Source organism: Drosophila innubila, chromosome X (assembly GCF_004354385.1).
Source record: "Drosophila innubila isolate TH190305 chromosome X, UK_Dinn_1.0, whole genome shotgun sequence".
NCBI classification, from domain to species: Eukaryota; Metazoa; Arthropoda; class Insecta; order Diptera; family Drosophilidae; genus Drosophila; species Drosophila innubila.
In genome coordinates, this window is record NC_047626.1 from 10,211,411 (window position 1) to 10,237,283 (window position 25,873).

The 25,873-nt window shown below is 34.9% G+C and overlaps 1 protein-coding gene across 1 annotated transcript; it reads left to right on the forward strand.

Annotated features, from left to right (window-relative positions):
• Positions 1-69: 69 nt before the first annotated feature.
• On the forward strand, positions 70-3,341 carry LOC117790649. Its single transcript, XM_034630154.1, has 3 exons — positions 70-1,047; positions 1,664-1,962; positions 2,689-3,341. Exons 1-3 carry the CDS (start codon positions 106-108, stop codon positions 3,110-3,112), a joined length of 1,665 nt encoding a protein of 554 aa, XP_034486045.1. The 5' UTR covers positions 70-105; the 3' UTR covers positions 3,113-3,341.
• The last annotated feature ends 22,532 nt before the right edge of the window (positions 3,342-25,873 follow it).

A 25,873-nucleotide genomic window follows, 5' to 3' on the forward strand; every position in this document is an offset into this window, starting at 1 on the left:
TTCATCGTTTTGAGAGTTTTTTAATCAAATCCAATGGCAGCTAGAAATTTGAATTCAGAAGCGCAGGCGGGCGTTCTAAAGCCCCGTTTAAATCCCTGGGAGGTAATGGGTTGGACATCAAAACAACAACGCTCCATCTATCGCAGCTGGGCTCAACACTTTGCCAGTAAACGCAATAATACGCAGGCGCTGGAATATTTTGACAAGTGCATCGATGATCACGTGTCTGATGACTTTTTGACCCTGTTCATGAGGAGCAAATTCAATAGATTGATTGCACGTCCGGAGGCTGCGTTAAAAGACAGTCAAAAGGCTTCCAAGATTGCTGGTCCATGGAATACATCGGTCAATATACAAATAGTTGATGCATTGCACGATCTCAATCAGTTTGAGGAAAACAAAATGATCATTCACAACAATTTGCGGATGCATGTCGGCCATAAAAAATTGCCATTTAATCATCGTCTCACGATTATCAACGAGAACTTCAAGGATACCATCGGCGATAGTCTGACTCCATTTTTTCTGAAAAATGGCTCAAAACTGGCCGCCTTCCACGAACACCATCTCAAGCAACGGAAACACGTCGAGCCCACTATACGCTGGCAGAAGCTCAAGGAACGAAATGAATGCGATGTCCTGAGCTTTGTTGAGAAGAAGAATCTGAGAGCATCACCGCTGGAGACGGCTTGGTCCAAACGCAAGACAAAAGTCTATTTTCAAACCTATTTCCAGCAAACCTGGGCCGATATCTCATTTCTCAAATCACTTCGCAGCAATCCCAATGTCGTGATGGATAAGGCATTTAATTCCGCTGGCGAACGCAAAGAGATCATGAATACTTGCTTTGACTACGTCAACAAATTTTGCCGTATGCTTCACGCCCGTAGTCCGATTTATAATGAGCTTTACGCGCGTTCCGACAATACCGAGATGGCGGCACGCTTCCATCAGGCCAACATGTTCAGAATACAGTATCAAACACGCCGGAACATGATTTCCATTCTACGGACTATTATGGCTTTACGAGAACAAGAGGATACAGTGGTGTGTAATACGTTTAAACTTAATCAGAATGTTAATTCTTGCAATCTTTTTGCCCTTAAACTTTTTTTCTTTTTTTTTCTTAGAAATTTTCTGAGGATTTCAGAATTTTACAAATACGTACAGTTTTAGTTCTCTTATTAATATGTTAGATTAAAAATATTTTAAATTAATTTTAATATATATTCAGTTTTAAAAGGAAATTTAAGTTTTTCTCATTTGATCACACCTTAAGTTAGAATATTACAATTTTGATTAATTTATTAAAACATTTTTTATATTTATTTATTTAACAAATTAAGCCTAGTATTGTTCAGTACACTTTAAAAATGTTAACTTAATACATAATATGATACGAGCTTCAAGCGCTAGTCTTTAAATAAAAAAAACCAATAACATTTTATTCCTCACAACAATTTTAAAGCTGTGAAAAGCTAAAAGCTTTTATACTTTACAAATTTGCAAAAGCTTACGAATGCCTTTAGCTGAAATTTCCTTCATGAAAGCTTTAAGCACGGTATTTTAAGTCTGAGTAAAAGCTTTATGCTAAAAGTCTCTTTAAGCTAATGTCATTTAATTTTAATAATGTTAATCATATACCATTTAACCCTTGACTTAGCGTCTGCGCAAATATGTGGCAAAAGTTATGGGCGAGTATAATGTGCTAAAGACGCGACGGGTGATGCCCTGGAAAACGGAATTCATGAACGAGGTATACAATCATTTGGCATTGAGCCTGTGCGAGGGTTATCGTCTGCCCAACCAGAAAGTGTCGCCCTACGATAATAACTCCATGTGCCATCTACTTGGGGTGATGCCATTAAAGCCCACCGAACAGCGGCACGTTGTCTTTGGAGATCGCTCCACATACGTCTACGACGACAGCGGTGAGGCCTTTGAGCAGGCAAAGGCGCATAAGTAAGTTTATTTCCATACATAGGCTACTCTAATATTCTCTCGAAATGTGTAACGCATTGAAAAAGGCTCAATTTTTCCATCACAGTCCATTTTTTCTATACTTGCCCCTTGATGCTTTTTCGAAAACTTTAAACTGTCATAACTTTGCCAAATCTTAACCGATTTCCTTGCGGAATATCAATTTTATCATTATTTGGCCTCTATTTCAATACTGTATCAAAATTGAAAAGTTAATTTTTTTTCCATCACTGTCCATTTTTTCTATACATTCCCCTTGACACTACTTAAAAAAACTTCAAACTGTCATAACTATCTCAAATCATAACCGATTTCCTTGCGGAATGTCAATTTTATCATTTTTTTGGTTTTTTTTTTAGCTCTGCATCAAAGTTGAAAAATTTAATTTTTCAAACACTGTCCATTTTTTCCATATTTTTTGGCCTTGACCTTAAAAAGAAGTGATTTGAAAAACTCGAAATTTGTAACTCGTTATACTTGATATAAATTGTCAAAAAACGCGATTTTTAAAATTTTCTTTTTTTTTTTTAAGCTCGATTCATAATTTGGATTTACATCTCTACATCAATATGACTTTGTATTTTAAATTTTATAAATATTTAAAATGATTTGATAGACTATCAAATGCTCGACATGCTGAAGATAACATTCCTTTTTTAATGTCCTTAAAACATTTCTTTATCCAATGCTTACCCTGTCTCTTGTTAGACGTGCCAAACTTGAATTGGAGAAGCGTTTGCATTTCTCAAAGCAACCCATCGAACGCAGCTACCTTCTTTATGAGTTGGCCGACTCGCACATGGCGCAGAATCAACAGCTTCGTTGCCTTTTGTATGCTAAGAAGTCCATCGATGAGGCCAGAAGATGCAATAGTAAAATCTGGGAATTTTTGGCCACAATGCTGCAAGCCAAATCGCATGCCATACTCTGTAAGTTCGAGCGTCAGGCGGAGGTCCTCAATAATGCCTATGAGTTGGCCAAGGAGCTGCGGTCGCCCAGGCTATGCACCTTCATTGAGCTCTGCCGGATGCTCAACAAGGATTATATGACGCTGCGCAAAATGTCTCAACTGGTGGCTACCAAGCGTCTGCGTACCAGGATGTCACATCGTTCCCTCAATGATAGCTCATAATGATATAGGGAAGCGAGTACTGTACAGGCTAAAAGTGTGGGACTTTCCCGCATTTCTTGTACAGCACTCGCTTCTCTAATTACTCTGCATGAGTTAGTTGAGCGATATTTTTTGTTTTTTTTTTTTTATCAAATTATTAACATAACAAAAAACACTAAATTTTAATTAAAACCAAACAAAGAAATTGTATTATGTTTAATGCAAATCTTACAAAAAAAATTAATTAAATTAAAAAAAAGAATATTTTTAAATTCATTAAAATAAAATGTATGTATAGTATGTATGTTAAAAAATTGCAATTGTATTTACTTTTTGTGCAGTAGAAAAACGTTATAAAATAATAAACGTTTAATTTTCTTCATTAAAACAATTAGGTAGGAGGCTGTTAATAAAAACAATAACATAAAAATAATTATGATTGCTGATGTTAATGATAGTAAAACTATTGGAAATGATGGAGATAAAAAGCTAAGGTTAATGTTGAATTTTATGTCAATGATAGTCATATTGATTATGAAAATGATATTGCTAACAATGATGTATCACTTATTATTTTCGAAAACTGTATTCTAATCAAGGCTGCAAGCATCCAAAATTATGTTAAAGGTTCGGTTCGGCGGTTCGAACCATAGAGGAAGACATCGGTTTGGTTCGCGAATTGGTTTATATACTCCCTGAACCCAAGGTTTGGGTTCGAGCCTTGGTTCAATTTCATACAAAATTTTTTTATTGTTTTACATTTTTCTCTACATTTTGAACTAAATAAATTTTTTTTTTTTATTTAAATTTAAATTTATTTGAAGATTTATATATATATGACTTATTTTAATCCGAAGTCTCAAATAATAAAACCATAAAATTTATGTAATTATTTTTTTTTTTCGAACCGAACCTTTTATTTTAGAAAGCGGTTCAGTTTTGGTTCGGGTTCACGAATATTAATTTATTAATAGGTAACTGTAACGCTAATACTGATGATAATAGCATCATAATTGATAATAATAAGGATAATAATACAGGTAATAATACAGGTAATAATAATGTCCAATTTAATGCTAGTGTTAATGTCTTTAAAAATCCTAGGGAAAATTAGGCTTATTAATGAGGTTATCTCAAAAATATTGATAATGTAAATGCTAATGATATTTTCAACTTAAGTTTAATTACCGTAACAGTAATGGTAATGCTATTGTCAAAAGAAAATGCATTTTTGATTAAAACACTAAGAAAATACACATAGTTTTGGCACCATTGATCTAAAGGTTTTAGGATAATTGTTGCATTGCTTATTTGAAAAATGGTATTTTATGCATATATAGTACATGCATTGTATGTTATGAGTAAGAATTGGGGTTATGGTAATGGTAGTGGTAATGGTAAATTGATGAAAGACTATGGGAAATCCGTCAATTTGCAGTTGCAGTTTTCTTATTGTGTATTGTGTCAGTCTTGTTGTATATTGTTGTATTCTGTAGCATTGAGCACGTAACGAACTAGTGCAATATTAAAAACTATTTTATATTTGATGTCAACTTTTGGCACTTTTTAATATTTATTAGTATGCCAAATGCAATGCACTTGACTCCATTCAATTTGATAGTGTCGCTGCCACTGCCACTGCCTCTGCCACTGCCACCTCCTCCTGCCACTCAATGCCAAGCGGTCGGTGTGGATGGCAAATGGGGACTTGTTTTTCATCGATGAATTGTCGCATGTTTGTTGGCCGAAACGACCCTAAATGGCCAAAACGACAAGCGGCTGACGAACGCTTCATTTGTCGCATGCTACGCGGCCGCAAATATGCAAAAGAGCAAAATGCGTCAATAAATGCAGAATGCTGCACTTGCAACACAGCGACTAGCAACACGAATGAAAAATGTGCTGGAAAAGTTTTATTGTGTCAATGCTGCTGGCCGTCAGACACAACGACAGACAGCCAAAGAGAAAGAGAGAGAGAGAGAGAGAGAGAGAGAACTATTCCCAGTGGGACAAAACAAATGCAAACCGTGTTTCACTCTCTATACTCTGTGTGGCACATACGTATACGTAGCTATGTATGTATTTGCAGCTCATTATGCCAGGCTGCCATTAAAAATGAGCAAAAAAGAAAGTAAAACAAGTGGGAAAGGCTATAGTCGCGATCCCGACCATATGATACCCGTTACTTATTTCAATATACGTATAAAAGTACTTTAAAGAAAAACTACTGCATACTTTTAGGTGATTGTATTGAAATATTAACTTTTTTAATAACTTTGGTTAGCTATTACTCCCGTTCTACTTGTCCGATCTTACTGCGCTTAAGTGATATTATAGAGATTATTAATATATAACGTTAATTACCATAAAAACTGTATTATATTAAAAACTGTGGGTGTGTTGGATTTTTGCGAATTGCCGAAGCGAAAGGGGGCGTGTCAAAAATTAAAAAAAAAAGTTGACCTGCGTGGGGTCTATAGAAATCTGGGTGCCAAATTTGGTATCTCTATATCTTATATTTAGTCTCTGAGATCTAGCCGCTCAGATGGACGGACAGACGGACGGACAGACGGACGGACAGACGGACGGACAGACGGACGAACAGACGGATGGACAGACGGACGGACAGACGGACGGACATACGGACGGACACACGGACGGACAGACGGACGGACAGACGGACATGGCTATAACTACTCGGCTGTTGACTTTATGGGGTCGGAGATGCCTCCTTCTAACTATTACATACATTCCAACGAACACTATATACCCTTTTACGTATTTTTTAAGTAACGGATATTAAAAAGAGCACTGAGCGAAATTGTCACGGTGAGAGAGAGAGAGACAGAAAGAGAGAGAATGATAGAGAGGCAAGCATTGTGGCCAGTCGTCAATGTGGCTCCATTTTGTATGGCATTCCGTGCCTTCCTTGCACTTCAATCTGTTGCCAAAAAGCGAGGCAAACAACAACAAGGCATGCCACCTGCCAGTTATGTGCACAAAGCGACCAACCTTATTGGCCAATATTGAGGTCAACACAAGAAGGTCGCCACGACTTGCAAGTCGATTCAACTCAACTCAACTCAACTCGAAGTCGACTCCAAGTCGAAGTCGACGTCGAAGTCGAAGTCGAAGCTGACGGTGACGGCCACGATAACAGCACAAATAATTGGCCACGGCAACCAAGAACCAAATTGCATTGAACGTTAAGGTTCCATTTGTGTGCAACTTGCAACGTGCAACGTGCCACAACGTGCCCCTAGGCCGCTGCCAGGGCCAACAAAACGCAAGACAGCCAATTGATGGTCCTGCCACACAATTATACATTTATAAATCAATTATTTACATACTATATATTCCCCTCGTTAATTCTGGTATCTCAATAAGGAGCATCTATATATTAGCCCTGGTCCTAAGGACACTTAATGACATTGTGACGCAATGACACCAGCTGAAAGAGTCGCAGTATTCAATTTTAATGAGCTAATAATAGGCACGCTTTAATTGAGACCTTATTGCCTTAAAGCTTAACCAAACGTAGAAATATATAAATCGTTATTCTTATTTTCCAATATTAAGTAATTAATTTGGTTTCGACAATCAAGATATTTACTTAAATTTACAAACCTTGTGAGTAAATGTTCAAATTTAAATTTCACAGAGAAAGTTTAACTTAATAATTTATTTTGGGAACTTCTAGCCAACTAGATATAAGTTTGACATAAAGTCTTTAAAAATTTGCATCAAATATAAAAAATATTACTCAAAACCTTACATTTATAATTCTTCAAATTACTAGAACTACTTAACTGATATAAGTTACACTTAATTTTCTTAAGCTTTTGAGATTTAATTTTAATATTTTTTATCGCTGCTCCGATTTTCAAAAAGTGTCATTAATGATTTTAATGTATTTTTTTTTTATCACTGCTCCGATTTTTAAAAATTTATGTATATATATATATATATATATATATATATATATTTAATGATGATTTTTAAAATTCCAGAATTAAGAGTGAGCTGTGATGAATTCCAAGTTTTTTTTAAATCAATACCATTTTTGTAAATTTAAAGGCGTTAAATTTTCACATCTAATAATTTATTATTAAATTTTTTATTTAGCTGTTATGTTTATCATGAATATAGATTGAACATTATCGATGGATTATTATTGAAGAGTTCGCTCAATTTGCACTATATTAAATAACTTATATTTAATTTTTATTTGCATTTTTCAATGTGCATTCCATGGTTTTGTTTTTGCATAGTTTTGCGTAGTTTTTCATTTTATTCCATTTTATTTTGCACTATTTGCAGTGTACAGCACTTGTGTATGTTGTGGTTTTTTTGGAGAAGAAAAAGAGTGGGGCAGAGGGTAGGATGGAGGGGGAGGAGGGCAACTACTAATGTACGACTGGTTGCCTGGTTCCTGGGAAGACTCTCCAAAGACAGGCGGCAATTGTCGACCCTCTCGTAGCTCGCACATCGCAGTTAAATGAAAGCGGGCCATCAACAGCAATAACAAAATAACGAATACACACTGCAGCCGGTGGTCACGACTAAGAGATACCCCGTAATCTATATATATACAGCAACAAGTAGAAGAGCAATTGGGAATTCTAAGAATTCTAAAGGGTATGACTAGACTCTTTTTAATACGGCTAACAACTTTAAGGGTGCATATTAGGGTGCATCGATTTTTCGAAAATAATGGTAACCCAAATTCGTAATCTACAAAGAATTAATTCTAAGATGTTTTCACCAAAAACATAGTTCTAAAATCAATTGGACAATTTTCCTTTGATCTTGAGTGTCCTGGCCCTATAGAGAGTTTTGAAATTGAAAAAGCATGCTACAAATTTCAAAAACCACCATTTTTCAACTCAAAAAGCGGATACTACAAATTGATTTTAGAAGTATGGTTTCTTGGTGAAAACATCTTAGAGTTGATCGTAGATAACGAATTTGGCTTACCATTTAAAATTGTTTTGGCCCATACAAATCGATGCATCCTAGTGCATATCCCTTGTGTCTCTGTTATAGGGTATACAAATATATTGCAAGTAAACCATCAGAATAAAATGTCCAAAACAAAAGTATGTACGGGAATAATACAAACATACTTACATACATACATGATAAATAGTATGGTATATGTTTGTATATACATACATATGTACATATGTATGATGATGAGTAGGCGTTAGGACGTTTGGGGCGTGGCCAGCATTAAGTGTCCCCAATAGGCGCATGCAATGCATTAGGCCCAGTTGGTACACTAACGCCCTCAATACAATGAATGGACCCCACCAAGGTGCCATTAGCCGGTACTAACAATAATATGAGCATCTGGCTTGGCTTGAGCAATGTGGCTGCAGCAAAACAAATAAAATTAAATTATTATGTAGAATGCAAATAAAATTCTAGTACTTAGCATGCAAATCGAATAACAAATCGACTATAGAGATATGAAACACACGACATGGATATCGACTGAGACAACGACTGCGAGTGAGAGAGAGACAGCGACAGCGACAGCGACAGAGAAAGAGACAGCGACCATGACTGAGACAGGAGCAGTCATAAAACGTTATGAGTAATCACAGACGCATAGCTTACAACAATAACAATAACAACATCAACAACAGGCACTAGAAAATAAACTGAGCCAAGTACATATATTCCAAGTGTCGACGACTGAATACTCTACACATAAATGATTTCTATATGCAATACCTAGCTAAGATTCGATTGTTAAATTACTTAAATTGCTAGTTTTTTGTTACTTGATAAAAGAAATAAAATTTATTTTTAATGAAAAAATTTTTTTTTAAGTATCATTTTTTTCAATATTTTTTTAAACAAAAATATGTTGTGAAGAATTTGGAAAGTTTAGAAGATATAATTTTATTTTTTATATTCTTTTGTAATATTTTAGTTATATACATTTTTTTTAAAATCACATTTAAAATACAATGAAAAAAAATATAATTGTATTGATGATAACATGACATTTATCAGATTTTTTTTATGGTTTATAAATACATTTACCTTACAAATCTGAATAAATTTGATCAGAAATGATTAATGTATGTGAATATGCGTACTAAAAGCTAACTCGAAAAAAATTCTTTAATTAAATTTCATTTTAATCAATATAATCAAGCAGATTATTTTATGTATTCAAAAAATCTGGACAGCAATAGAGTCATAATCGATCAACCCTTTGTCGTAAGTATATTGCTTGAATGCACTACACTACAGCACTTATGGAAAAATGCAAATACTCCCCAGTGAGGGTATTAAAAGAGTAACAACAACAGGCCAAATAAACACATAAATAAATCAAACATGTACTACGACAAATCTCGGTTGGCCAGCGCATTAAAATATGGCCAATAACAACCAAATATCCATGATATGATGATGATGATAATGATGATGATGATGATGATGATGATGATGATGATTGTGTTAGTTGGCCATGGATAAATGCTTGGTAATAAGAGACGCGGCAAATACGTAAATGTAAATATGTATTATATATAAATATGTATAACAAGTAGAAGAAGCAAAGAAAAAAAATATAAAGAAAGAATTCAAAACCAAATTCGACTTGCACATTTTTGTAATCAACATAAACTCCAATCATCCGTCATGGACAGCAGCCAACAGACGTTCAGCGCTCGTGGGCGGGTGTATTGGGGTTGGGGTAGGTGTGGGCGTGCCAAAGGGCTATTTTTGCCACTGTGCTTGACTCTCTGTGTGTCGCCTGTTGGGCCTGGGGCAAGTGTGTGTGTGTCTGTGTGTGTAAGTAAGTTCTTTCGTTGCCTTTAAAAATGCCAAAAACGAAAATTTTGATTTATGAGTTAGAGTAGCAAAACCAAAATATACGCTGCTCATTTATAACGCGCTTAAATCTAATACGCTCAGTTCTCATGCGAGAAGTCCGAGAAGAGACGATGGCGAGAGTTGGGTTGGGTTACACGCTGTCTCGATGTCTCTAGCTTGTGTCTCCTGTCTCCTGTCTTCTTCTGGTTCTGTTTTCTGGCCCGCGTCCTGCTCCTTGTTGGCTTGTCGTCTTGGCGCTGTCGCGTCCGCGTCCGCATCCGCCAACCGCCAAACGTGCGTAAAGCGACGCGTGTCCGCTTTATGATTAATATGCGCTACAACACAAAATACACGATAAATAAGCAGGAGCAGGAGTTGCTGCAGGAGCAGGAACTGGCACAGTGGCTGGAGCAGTGTCAACTGACGCTAACTTAGCACACAGTGCCAGTTGAAAGATGGAGACAAGGCACAGACGCTGCCTCCTTGGCTAATGCCCATTTATGCGCTCATAAGTAGGCAATACTTTTTTTGTGCATTGCAGATGATTGACTTTCGAATGGACGACAACTGACAGTAGTTATTCACGAGTTATTCGTTAATTGTAGTCAAGTTTTTGTGAATAAAATATTGTTTCTATTCAGCTACTGAGATAGAAATTTATTAAATTGGCACAGTCCCTCTATAAGTCGTCATATATGTAGTTTTGTTTATTTCCCTTTATGGATGATAGATATTTGAATGACATAATCTCATGAGAAAATTCCAGATATAGCATCATTTGATGTGACATCCTAATAAAGGTAACTATTTTATTATAAATTTGTAATATATTAAATAATTTGTACTTTTATTTTAAATTTTTTTTAATAAATTTGTAAGCAATGATAGTTTTGATTTTTACAAAGTACATTAAAATTAATTCTATTTGAGTGAGAAAATTCCAAAAATACCTTCATTAGATGTGTTAACCTAAAAAAGGTAACTATTTTATTAACAATTTTAGATTTGTTTTAACAAAATTGTAAGTAATGAAAGTTTTGATTCTTACAAAGTACATTAAAATGTATTTTATTTTAAGTAATTTTTTTATAAAAATTAAAAAAAACTTTTTATTTTTGATTTGTAGATTTAATTTTATTTAATAAATTAATTTTTTTTCGAATCCTCTTTGTTTAAAATAGGAAAGCGCACTAAGTAATTTCGATATTAATTATTTGATAAGCTTAAAAGCATTATGAGACTTTAAAATTGTTAATATATTGACACATTTCATTTATTATTAGTGAACAACTTGTTTTATATTACTTATTAGTAATGTATTAAACAGAAAAAATGTTGTTGTTTTTATATTTAATTTATTTTGAGTCATTTTTTCTACTTAATGTGTGCAAAATTCGATATTCTAAAATATTTTAGAGCGACATTTAACAATAAATAAGCATGGTTTGTTTAAGAAATTAAATTATTTTAATACCTACTCTGAATGAAATCAATCTCATCGTTGATTAAAACACTCTTATTAAGAAATTGGTAATTGATTTGGCTATTATCGGTGATTGAAAGTCATAATTATAAAGGCATTTGAGCAACGATTCAAAAATGTATGCATGTATTCTACACTGTAAGTATGTGTGTGTGTGTGTGTGTGTGTGTGTGTGAGTAACGATGGGAATAAGGCTTAAAGCGATTTAAGCGGCAAGCGTTATTCCCAACTGACCTCTGCTATGTTCTTTGGTGTATCTAGTTTGCACTTACAGTCTAACTCTCTCTCTCTCTCTCACTCTCTCTCTCTCACTCTCTTTCTATGTATATGTCTGTGTTTGTCTCTGTTTATATTCGGTATGCTCTGTCTCTGTTGCTTTTGTTCCATTGTGACAATGGTGACCCAGCTTTAGCTTCAGGTCCAAAGCACAAGCAATGATAACACCAAACAAACAAATTAGCACAACTGCCGCAACGGCATTTGTGGCTCTCACTGTTTGCACCAAGATGTATCTGTGTCTCAACGTGTCTGTGTGTGTGTGTGTGTGTGTGTGTGTATCTGTGTGTGACCAAAACTAACACCAATTGCTCACCTTTTAGCTAGATTCCGACTCGCAGTCGAAGTCGATTCCGGAGTTGAGTTGGACTTGCAGTTGGAGACGGAGATGCAGATGAAGACCGGAATATCGTTTTGTGTGCATGTGTGTGTGTGTGTGTGGTTGCCTTTCAGCTGTAGGCATAATTTTATCGCCTACATGTCATATTCTATTCTATTCTATAGTAGCACTCGCTGTCATTGTAATGAAAAGCAGCGCACACATTTGTTAAAGGCCAAACGAGCGCACAAATGAAGGTGCGAACTGACCCAGGCCATGTCCTGGGCCCAGTTTCTTTTGTTATAAATATTACTGCGTACCTTCCCCCCCCATCTCACTCCCCTCTTCACTCCTCTTCTCTACTGTGTGTGTGTGTGTGTGTGTTTGTGTGTTTACTTTGTTAGTCCTTTTGCTGCTTTTGTATTGTATTTTGTGTGTGTTGTGTTGCGGTCAGCTTGTGCTGATTCCTCTTTTCTCCCCCTATCTCTCTCTCGCTCTCTCTCTTTCGCTGTCTCTGTCTCTGTCTGTTATTCGTGTCTCGTGCATGCACGTGCAATTCCTGTGCCTGTTTTTGCACCTACTGTTATATATTTCAGCTAACAAATATATATTAGCACACACACACACACACAGAGAGAGACAAACACAACGCTTTCACTTGCATGGCACGTATGTGTGTGTTTGTATATATATATTTATATATATATATTTTGTATTTAGTATTCGTTCCAGTGGCCCCACTGTGCGCACCGTGTGGCAGCAAAAGTGCAAATGTCATTCGATGCCTGCCGCATTTAAAGTATTACGGAATTAACATTTCGTTGTGCCGCTTTTTGCATATGGCCGACGAACTCTGCCTTGTTCTTCTCCTTCTCCTTTGCCCACACACACCCCTGCGCTTCTTATGCTGTGTCTGTGTGTGCAAAAATTGCGCTTCCTTTTGTGCCGTCGCTTCACATTTTTCATTAGTTTAGTGGGTTTGTGGCACATGACAGTCACAGTCAGGCAACTCACACACACACACACACACACACACACACTCATACACGCTGTGCCTTGTGCTTTGGTCTCAGCCTTTTTAGTCCCTAGATGTCGTGGCCTTATGCCCTCTTACTTTCTATACTCTCCTAACCAGATGTTACCAATTTGATTTCGACTCCAAACACATAATGAATGCACTCACAAACATTCGCTATAATTTCCAAAGTTCAAATTTAAATTAATATTATTATCTTTAGCATTATTCTGCAACCTTCAAGGAAACCCGATTTTTTGAATTTATTCAAACTCCACTTGGTTTTCCATTCCATAAAATTAATAGGAATATTGAAATTTTTTGATTTCCTTTAAGGAAACCGGAGTTTTGGAATTTATTCAAACTCCACTTGGGTTTCCATTCCATAAAATTAATAGGAATATTGAAATTTTTTGATATTCTTCAAGGAAACCGGAGTTCTGGAATTTATTCAAACTCCACTTGTTTTTCCGTTCCATAAAATTAATAGGAATATTGAAATTTTTTGATTTTGGAATTTATTTAAGCTCCACTTGGGTTTCCATTCCATAAAATTAATAGGAATACTGATTTTAATTAGATTAACGATCAAAAGTTTTCTAAGAGTTAAATTTTTAAAGTATATATGCCATGAAAACTATAATTTTTATTAAGTTGTGCTTAAAAAATATATAATTATTTTTTTTTTGGAATTGAATTTTTTTGAAATCGTGTTAAATATTTAAAAAAAAATGCCTTATGCTTGCAGAAATTTGTTATCTTTTTGAATGTAAGAAAAATTATTGTTTAATTGCTTGTAATGCTAATTTTAAAAAACCTACTAAGCATTAAGATAATTTCTACTGAATAGCACTTGTTAGTTAACAATTCTTTGTAGTGTATAACTATCGTGCTTGTTTTATTTGACTGCATATTATGTCAGGACTTACACACACACACATGCATACACACTCTCGCACACACACACACACACACACACATGCACACACATGGATGCCACGCGGCGCATTGTTGGAGCTGCTGTAGTTGCAAGTTGTTGTAGTTGTATTATTTCACTCTTTGACTACAATTTTCTTCTTGCTGCATATTTCGTAAATGATTTAAATTTTGTGCGCTCGCTTCGAAGGGACTCGGCAAAGGGGATTGACAAAGTTTAGAGCCTAAAACCCATCAGTGGTAGCTGCCATCATTTAAGGTTGTCTTTAAAATTGACAGCACATTGAGCTGGGAATTAGTATGTATATAGCTCTTCTATATTATAGTCACAGTTGAGTCAAACAGCCACGAAAAATAATTGTTAATTTTTTATCAGTATATTAATTTGACGTTCAAATTTTTGTGGTCTGATTATATGAAATCTCTTTCTTAAAATCTTCAAAGTTTTTTTTTAAATATTTCATATATTATGGACCTCATTAAATTTAAAATTGGGATATTTAAAAAGAACTTGATTTGATTTTTTTTGTGAAGCTCTAGCAAAATGAATAAATTTTCATAGTTTTCAGATTCATAAAATCCTTTTGAATTTTTATAATTCACTATAATTTAAAATTAATTAATTTTTATTTAAATTTTGTTTAACTTTATGCATAATTTAACTTTTTGTCGACTTATTTTAGCTGACGTTAATAAATAAATAAATAAATACTCCTTTCTACTTGATGTAAATATGCATTATCCCCACTTTAATTAATTTTTTTATCTGTACAATTCTCAAATTGTAAAAAAAAAAATTGCCTAAATTCTTTTTTCAAAAATAAAATTTTAGGTAATTAATTTAAATACAATTATAAGCGAATTTCCTCAAAATTTGGTGCATAATTTTGGTAGATATTTTATATGATCTAAACTTTTATAAAAAAAAAAAATCATAATAAAGAGGCAGGGAAAATAAAAACCAGAACCCGAAACTAGACATTACCGCAGACATATTGATTTAATCGGGTGGATTACACTTAAGTACATGTTTAGGAAAGCGTACTTCACAAAAAGGTGAAAGTGACAGCCAAAACTAAAGCTCGGGGCAAAGAAAAATCAGGATGTGTGGTCAAACTTAAGTACGATGTCTGTCAAAAGTTTTCGGCAGACCGGCGACACCCGAGACCCGCTTACAGCTGAAGCTAGAGGCAAGCAAACGTATCCAATCTTCCAAGTTTACATAAACAATTGCTTAACCAAACACTCAACTCACTCAACTTGCACACGGACTAAAGATATGTGGCTGGACAGCTGGCAAGAAGCACACAACTGTATCTGTGCGTGTATATGTGTGTGTGTGTGTGTGTGTGTGTGGAGGAAAAGTCTGCAAAACCTTTGGCCAATCTTAATATGGGAGACACTTGGGAGACAGGCAACACGGGGCTTTATTTGTTGTCGTTCTTATTGATTCATAAATATTTCAAAGCATTTCTAACACATAAAGCAGAAGGATACAGAGAGACCGGGAGATACGGACAGTGGAAAAAGAGAAAAAACCAAACCACTTTCAATGAATATATCAAAACTATAAAAATACCGTAAAGTGTTTTTCAAACATGGGCAATGGGCAATGCTCACCTTAAGAAGCAGCACACCAGGCATCCCGTGTGTGTGTGTGTGTGTGTGTGTGTGTGTACACTCAGAAAAAAATATTACCCTCGTTTTTGAAAATTAGAGAGATTTAGAAGTATTGCTCCTGTATTTAGAAATAAATTTCTGCTGTCCGTCTGTCTGTCCGTCTGTCCGTCCGTCCGTCTGCTTGAACGCGTCGATCTCAGAAACCATAAGAGCTAAAGACTTCAAACTTGGTATATAGGTTCTGGATACCATAGGCAGATCAAGTTTTTTTTTTTTTTTTGGATCAGACCACTATATCATATAGCTGCCATAGGAACGTTACATCAAAAAATAAGTTTTAGTATGGCAAAGTTTTTTATTAGTTGAGATATCATAACAAAACTGATAGAATATGCATTCGAGCTGGTATTATACATCCTGACCAAATTTGGTTAAAATCGGCCTACTATATCTTATAGCTGCAAAAGAGACGCTCAATCAAAATTTAAGTCTTAGTATGAAAAGGTTTGTTGTTTTTTGAGATATCGTAATCAAACTGATAGAATATGCATTTAACTTAAATTTGTACATCCTAACCAAAGCTCGTATAAATCGGTCCACTAAATCATATAGCTGTCATAGAATTGATCGGACAAAAAGAATTGTTGTGAAACATAGAAATAAAATTTCAGAGATTTAGAAATATTTACCCCACGTTTTAAAAAAAAATTTCTTGATTTTAGGAATTATGTTTCGATTTTTACGGGTCCGAGTCCCAATTTTTTAGAAAAATGGTATTACATTTCAGAAAAGATTAGCCACATATTTAAGAAATGTATTTTCTATTATTAAAGGCAAATCGCCCTTGAGAACAATTCAAAGGCGAATTTCAGGGTTAAAAACGAGACTTTTTTTTCTGAGTGTAACTGTGTGGTTCCCCCCTTTTACGTTCCGCCCCATAATGTATCAACAGTTAAAGATTTATTTTTTTTATATATATTTTATTTTTTTGTGCACCGTTTTCCTTTCTGCTCTTTGCACTTCGCTTTGAATTTTCATTTTTATTTATTTGCGCATATTTGATTTGCTTCCAGCGGGAAGAGGAGAGTGGGGAGCTAGTGCTTCGTTGATGCTTCATGAGCCGTTGGTCTGCGGAGCTTATGGCTTTTTATATGCCTTGTTTTGCTTGGCTCGTGGAGCATATTGAAGTAGGCGGCGTGGACTCTAAATCTGCGGACTATCCCTACAACTGTTCCTGTAAAGCACGCCCTGTCTCTGCCTGTGTCTGTTTACTGTTTCTACCAATAAAAAAATTCTACACACACACACACACACACATCGTGTGGAACATTGAGAAAGCCATCTACATTTAGATAACCATCCCGATGGAGGCGTCGTCCACCTTCATTCTCCACACAACTTACATAGTTATAAAGCATATCTTTATACTTTTGGCCTGCCATCGATATATTTGTAGTGCCTCCTATTCTCATCTATTCCCATATCCTTCTTTCTGTGTGCATGTGTGTGTGTGTGTGCGTGTACTGCGCTGATTTAAATATCTTTGGCGAACTGAGGGTTATGCTAAATATTTATGCATGACTGCTTTTCTGTGACATCAAATAAATCACTTCCATGCTTAGTTTTTGGTTCGAGCTCGAGTTTTCTATTCGTACTTTCCATCGCTTCATCCAATCCAACTTTTTTCGCGCTCTTCATTTTTATTTCAGTGCCTTTTGGTCCAACTTTTAAGCAGGCTATTATAAATTTATTTCGCACCCATCGAGTATTAGGAAAACAAATATTACCGTAAAGATCGTCATGTGTAAATGAATCAAATTATTTATTACTTATTTGTAAAAATTGATGATGTAAAAAAACATCGGAAAATTATTTAATTACGATCAATTATTGTTTTTTACTATCAAACCAGGTAATTAAATCGATTTACGCCAAAAGTCGACTACTCAACTCGAATTTGATTTTTTAAAAAGATTGTACAATTAAATTTTTACCATCACTGTTAATTTTTTTTTTCTTTACTTTCCCCTTGACGCTTCAAAAACTTCAAATTTTCATAGCTTTGGCAATTCTTTACCGATTTCCTTCCTTTTTTTATAATATGGCTTCCAATTTGATTTTGCATCAAAATTAAAAAATTCAATTTTTTTTCATCATTGTAAATTTTTTCAAAATTTTTTCCCTTGACGGTTTTTTTTTTTCAGACTGTTATAACTTTGTCAATCTAAAACGATTTTTTTACGGAATGTAAATTTTATTATTTTCGCTCTAATTTAAAAATTTAGATTTGTATTAAGTTTTTGAAATTTTAAGACTCCTTCCCGATGCATCGAAAATTTCATATTTAATAAGTCAGTTTATTGATATAGAATACTTAGAAACCTTTGTTGTTTTCTGTGTTCATTATTATCATTGGAAATATTTGCACTTGCCCAACTTAATCATGTATTCCCTATGTGCAGGGTATTAACTGCCATGTTAATAAACTTTCTAAATTTAATTAAAAGTTCGCCAAAGTTTGATAATTGTTTGTCGATATGTGCTCCTGTCCTCAATACAATATTCAATAGGCCATTATCAAGTTGTTAATAACTAAATTGATGCAATTACAGGCATAATAACATTTAATTAAAATTCCTAACAATATAATTGTGAGACAAAATGCCCGCCAGCTGTTAGTTAACATAACCGGCTAATGCAATGCAAAGTTAACATTAACAGAGGCAGAGAGCGTGGCAGAGGCAGCGAACTGCGGGCAGCGCTGCACTTTGAAAGCGCTTTTAAATGCAGCCGCAGCCGGCAAATTAAAAAGCTTCTGAGAGCGTCTGCATTTCGTGCTCTCGTTCTCTTGCTCTCTGCTAAGCTTTGCTAGGCTGCTGCTGCTGCTGTTGTGGTTGTAGTTGTAGTTGTTTTTGCTGTTGTTGTTGTTGTTGCTGTTGCAGCAAAAGCATTTCCCGGTTGCTTTTGCATTTCTCTGCAGGAGCTGCTGTACTGGATGCTGTCGCTGCAGAGTTTTGTCTTCCGGTCGCAGCATATGTGTGTTGCAGCTGCCCGCTGCCGTTGCAGGCTGAAAATGTTGTAACTTTGCAGCTTATCCTGGAAATTACGTAAGCAGCAACAGCAGCAGCAGCAGCAGCGCCAGGGGCAGCGTCAGAGACAGCGACAGCGACAGCGACATCGGCCGCCAGGACGACGACGACTACTGCAATGCTGTCGCAATGAATAAGGCGGCAAATCAAAACAAAACTAAATGAAAAATATATCGACGACAGAGCACAGCAAGGATAAGAAGCAGGCGATGCAATGAAGCGGCACAAACAGCGAAATTAGAAGACGGCGACTAGAGCTGCGCGTGTCACATCTATTGCAGCGTGACACGAAGTCGACACTGCTTTACAATCAATTATAATTAATGAATAATAATTAATATTGTTATAAATGGCAAGCAATATCCAGACACGTACCAGTTAAGAAAAAACCTCGGTACAATATAAAAGTGTAAATTTTTGAAATTTCACACTTTTTTATATTTTATTATCTATAATTTTATTTATACTGAATTTTGAAACAACTGAAAAGTTATATAGTAAAATATTCATTATCTTCAGTAAGACTCTTTGGAAATTTATCAGGCCTGCACAAAAAAATTTTTTTTTTTATATTTAAAACTATCCTATTTAAAAATGTTCTTTGATTGAATTGAAGTGCCCAATTTAAAGTGAATTCAATACGCAAAATATTTTTAGAATGAAATTAGAAAAAGTTTAAATATTTGTACTTCCAAAAAATATTTACGAAAGTGAAATCCGAAACAGACCTGTATAATAGGGTGCATCGATTTTATCGAAAAAAATGGTACCACATATTCGTAATCTACGGTCAATTCTAAGAGGTTTTTACCAAGAAACTATAGTTCTAAAATTAGTTCCTAGTTTCCGCTTTTTGAGTTGAACAATTTTGATTTTTAAGTCCTTGCAAAAAAGAAAATTATGTTTTTTGTTTTTGTACTTGAAAGTCGTGGTCCTAACACGAGTTTTGATACCAATCTTGTCAGGATCGAACTAAAAATACTTGAGATACGAGTATGGTAATAATTCATGATAAAAAATAAAAAAAAACACGTTTTTCAATTCAAAAACGGGGACTAGGAATTGATTTTAGAACTATAGTTTCTTGGTAAAAGCATCTTAGAATTGACTATAGATTACGAATATGGGGTACCATTTGTCAATTTTTTTTGGCCCATACAAATCGATGCACACTATGAAATAGTGTATGATTTTTTATAATTTTCGTATGGTCAGAAAAAGTGAAAACAAACTAAAATATATATATTTTTTTTGCACTGCTTTGTTTTAAAATTTGAACCATCGAAACAGCCTTTATTAAAGCAATAATTACGCAAATAATATTAGAATACATTTTTTTTGAGTTTAGTTAATAGTTTACATTGATAATTAAGCTGTGATTTCGATAGTTTTGGCTTCGAGATAAGCGCATCACTGGCAAAGACAACGACCAAGTCGGCGCACCTTTGGCTAATGTCACGACGCAGGCAGTTAAAAGTTGACTTTACCCTTTCTCCCCCTCTGCCCCCTTAAGTGTCTGTCTGTCTGGGTCTGTTGGGGGTTTGTCTTCTGTGGGTTTGTCTTCTTGTCTGTCTGTGTGTGTGTGAAGTTTTTGGCAATGGGCACGTGCTTCATGTGCACATATGTCTGTGTGTGTGTGTGTGTGTGTGTGCGGGTGTATGTGTATGTGCATGTGTGTGACATATTAACGCATACAACCTGGCGGCGGCTCTTTGGCCGTATTCCGAGAGCAAGTTAAAAGGATAATGACACTGGGTGGGTATTTACCGCTAGCAGCCAACTGGTTATACACGTCTTTCAATCTGTATATCCCACTCTTTCTCTCTTTTTCTCTCTTACTCTAACTCTGTCTGTGTGTGTGTGTGTGTTTGTGTGTGTGTCTGTGTTGGCAATGTACGCGTGATGTGATCGTAATTCCTGATAAACTTGAATGCAACCAATTAATATTGATGTTCAACCTGCTTTATAATGCTGCAAGTCCTTAAACCTTCCTTTCAAATCATTTCATGAAAATGCATGTTTTACTAAATCATTGTTTATTCACTTCAACTATCAAGAATTACACTTTACACAGACACTAAGATTGCTTCAATTAAAAGCTTAGTTGTTTAGTTAATTACAAAATTGATAATTGAACAATTCATCAATTTACTTTTCCATTGTTATTAAATTCGTTGGATAAATGATGAATAGCTTAGATTTTAATGCGTTCTTCTTAATTGGATTAGTGTTGTTCGATGTGAATATTGTAAATTTAAAATACTCTTGAATTGCATTGCAAATGTTATAAAATAAGGGTCATTAAATAACTGGCATAGGTATAACTACAATAAATCGATGGGCATATATTCCATTAAGTTTATCATTAAGAAACTTGTTTTTTGTTTTCTATATCCAGATTTTAAGTGAATGAATAAATTTTTCTTTTACTATATAGTATGTATAAAAAACTGAGGTTTTAATTTCGACTACTTGGACATTAATATGTAGTACCGTTTTAGGCCCTGCGAAAAACTGAATAAAAAACTATTTTTTAATACCGTCATGAAATTTGGACGGACAGTTCAAACTGTGTTTTTAAAGCGAAAATTTGAGCTTTCATCAAATTCAAGATGCAGCTAATGAAATTAATTTAATATCATATATTTAGTTGATATGGGAACTTGATCTGCAAAGATATTCAATCTATAGCATATTAAAGATAGTTTACATTTTTCGAATTTGTTATGCTTACTTAATGCGCATCTCTAGTATCGATATTGCAATATTTTAAAAACAAATTTATTAAATATTTAAAGTTTTTCTTTGGCTGCAATTAAATAGTATCTGCAGTTCATATTCAGGGTCTATGTCACGTTCAACATCTTTGGGTGTGTATGTGTGTGTGTGTGTATGCTTTGTGTGTCTGTTAGTCAGTTGTATCTTGTTGTATAGTATTTAATTATCTCGAGACGCGTGATTTTGTATAGTTGCAACTGGCGTTATCATAAGAAATCATGGCTAAACTTAGATTGTCTTTTGCCAGTTGTTTCTATTGAGTTTAATTTCTTTTCGTTTCGTTTCGTTTCGTTCCATTCTGTTCCACACAGTGTGTTCATTTGTGTTCTATTCTATGCTGTGGTCTGGTCTACGTTATCTTGTTAATTGTGGGCGCAATTGTAATTTTGAAGTGCTTCGTAAGTTTCGCACCTAGAAAACATTTTGCCTTTACAGCTGACGTCGATTTAATTAGTTTGTTATCCTCGACACGGACACTGATAGCAACGTGGGCCTTTTATTTCCTAACTATGACTTGCTGGGATTCTGACTTTGACTCCGGCTTTATAGCTGTGTTTCAATAGCTGTATGCCTCTCCTTTTGCCTGATGTCCTGCAGACCTCCTGCTGTCATCTGGTGACGACGACGATGACAAGGACGAGAACGAGGACTAGCAACGGAAGTGGTTTCACAATGGAACTTAATGAGTATAAGCGGAAATTTAATCAGCAGTATAAATAATGAAATGACAACTGAATGGTTGACTCAAATAGATAGCTGCCCGTGTTGATAGATGTTAAGTATATGTATCTACAAGTTTGACTAGCAACCGTCTCCTGCTCACCTCATCGTCCTTTTTTGCTGAACCAAAACTCATTTGTTGGACTTGTTGTTTGTCAACTGTTCGTCATTGCCAACTATTGTTGGCCGTTTATACTAGATTACACTTACGTTTTATGCAACTGTCAGGTTTGTTAACTAATTACTTGTTCATTTACCATTTTAAAAGTTTTACAAATATTTGCAGTTTATTAGTTTATGTTTATTTTAAAATTAGTTTCGCATTTAAATTTCATGCATATTACATATCATAGTGTGATTTATAATCAGGTGTACCAATTAGGTTATTTTTTTTTGGCTTTTGCTACTTTTTTTTATATGTTATTAGCAATTTTCTCAAAGTGGAAAGTTTGACCCCGAATTTGACCCCCTTGCAACTTGAATTTCGCAAAGCGATGTCTTATTGCAAGATACAATTGTCTCTGCTATGTTGTGTGAAAATTTCAGTCTTCTAGGTCTTATGGTTTGGGCTGTGTAATGATTAGTTTGTCAGTCAGGAAAAAGAATTTTATATATATATATATATTTTTCGTTTTATACTTGCGTTTTGCAATTTAAAATTTCAATCCGAAAATCAATTATATATAAAAAAAAAATCGTTTTCAGCTTAAAGAAATAACAAAGGAAAATAAATTTTAAGCTGAAGCGTTTTCTCATTTTTTTAACTGAATTAAACACAGACTTTTAAATTAGTATGCAGGTCATCTATCAATTGAGATTGCTAAACGGACTGTAATCAATTTCTATTGAAAAACACCTTTGGCACTTGTTTATGCTGAAATTTATATATGTATACGTACTAGTATAAGAAAAAGAGTGGAAAATGCTAAAAATTGTTTATTTCTGTTTTGACGAGGTTTCATTTTTTAATGTAATGTTTTCCTGCCCTCGTTGCTGTTGATGTTGCTGTTGATGGAAGCAACAAAAAAGTTGCTCCATTCGCAGCAGTCGAAAGAAACAATAGTCAAATTCAAATGAAGCTTGGGCGGAATTCTAGAAGGCTTGCTCCATGTGTGAATGGATGGAGATGGGCAAAAAGGGGGTGTCCCTGATTGTATTGTGCTGCGAAGCATGCAATTTGAATTGAACTTTCCGCAAGCAAATAAACTTCCACACACACACACACACGCACATTTGGAAGCCAGAGTTAGAAATTTAATTTTCCAATTCATAAACAATTTGTGCAATAAAACGAAGCAAGCATCAGTAATAATAGTAAAAAAAAAATAAAAAAAAAGAAAAATAAGCATACCACAATATAAAGACGCATTTCAAGTGTTTGCTTTTTTTCTTTCTTTTTTTGCTATAATTTATAACAATTTTTTTGTTGTTGGTTGCAACGCCCAGATTCAGTTACACTCTAAGACTCAGTCGGAGTCCCGTTCCCGTTCTCGTTCCCGTTCCCATTCTCATTCCTATTTAGGAGCATTGGGCGTGTTTGTCGCCTCGCAACGCGCTTTGATTTGCCTTTTGCGATTGTTTTTGCTTTGGTGTTTTCCCTTTTTATGTCTTTCCCGCGCGCATAACAAATTTCCTCTTCATAAGTCAAGTCATTCGGTCTAGAATTTCGGCAATTGTTTTACCCATCGCAGCGTTTCTTCCTCATCTTCATTTTTTTTTTCTTTTGCCTATTCTGAGCCTTTACGACTTTCTAAGCTGCACAAATCGCTTAAGTTTTATCACACCCCGAATTACATTGAATCACAAACTGCTAAGACTTCAAAAAAAAAAAAAAACAAGGAAAGTAAAGTCTTTATAGTGTAGTTTACTATTTTGTAGCAGTGTATCAAGTATCTGAGATACCATAAAAAATCCCAGAAACATGATGTAATGAATTTGGAGGGATCATTTTTTAGCACATGAAAAAAACTGTTTGACATGATTTCAATTATGCGAGAATTTTTATTGATTGATGGGCAAGTTGTGCAGGAACCAAAATTTTGTACAAGAACTTAAATATAATAATAGCATTGAGAATTGACATCTGCGTTTTCACATGTCATTAGACGTAATCATTTATGTCCCGGCCAATTTGTGTTATTTCCATGGGAATTTACCAGATTGTTGTTAAAAAAATTTATTATTAAATGTCAAACAATTTTATAGTTAGCTATTTATCATTGAAAATCTGTTTAATTTTGAAACAGTAAATAAAAAAAATTATTAATTTTAGTTAATTGTTTTAAAAAGTTTAAATTTTGTTATACCATACTAAATTGATAGGCTTTAATAAAATCAGGGAAATATTGAAATTACTTGAGAAAATATATTGCTGTTTTGATAGAATTTAACCAAGGTTTGATCTTAAACAAAAAGCAAGCCATGTGTTGTCCAATATAATGGTTGAAAGAGTGTATTGAAATGATTTAGTTGACTTGATTGAATGTGGTTTATGCAGCATCGCGCTTTGATGGAGATTTCTGGTTGCGGGCTGGGATATGAAACGGAAACATAAACAGGAATCGGGAATTAGGAATTAGGAATCAGGGACGCGGACATAAACAGTGGCGCATAAGTGGCCCTATAATCACTTCAATCACGTTTGCATAATTGTTCAATTATGAAGCAATTACTGAGAATCCGAAGCCTTCGAGCTGGTCCTGTTGTCATTACTGTTGTTATAGTTGCTGTTGTTGTTGTAGCTGGTACAGTGGTGGGTGGGTCGTCCATTTTGGCCAGGACTGTTATCAGTAATATGCCAAACCGAAAAACGTTGCCAGGCAACCGCGTGGCCAACAAAAATCAGCAGACATTTGGAAATTGCCAATTGGTTCCCCCAACGCTTCAACTTCCCAACTTCCCAACTCTCTGCAACCACCAACACCGCTTTTTCCGTTATCCGTGTGGTGCTCTTTATAACCGACTAGTTCCCATCGCGGTGATCCTGTGTGTGTGTGTGTGTGTGTGTCTGTTGATGTGTCATATTAATTAAGCGTTTGATTACCAACCAACACAACGTTGCCACCAAATTTGGGTTCGATATATTTGCTGCGTATTTTGGGTTTGCCCAAATTTCCTGCTAGTTGGCTTCGGATCTGGCCAATGAGTTGCAATTGGAGTTGCCGTTGAAGTTGCAACATCACATGACCAGAAGTCGTCCACTGGGTTGTGTTGGATAATTGCCTGCAATTTTTATCGCTGCCAGAGCAATGCTAAATAAAATACTCATGCTCACACTCGTACTCACACTCACAGCCATTCGCACACTCATACCTGTAGATATGGTCGAAACAATGGCACAAAACAATTCGCAAAAACTCGACGGCAATTTAATTAGTTTTATGTGCTTCCCCAACATTTTATATCTAATTTGTTTTTAATGATATCGAGGTGATTTTAAACGGAAATATGCTAAATATAATATTAAAATTAGCCACAAATGGCAATACAAATGTTGTAAGGTCTCTGTGTAATGGTTTCTAAATTCGTTGAGTTGGGAGCAATAACTTATAAGATAAGCAGTGATTTGTGTGGATATATAAAAATTAATTAAATACTTATTGAAAAATATACGGAAACAGTATACTGAATATAGTACAAAATTTTCCATTGTTACTGTATATATTTTGCTAATCACCTGTCGCAGCTTTCGTAATTATTCGTCACTAGCGTG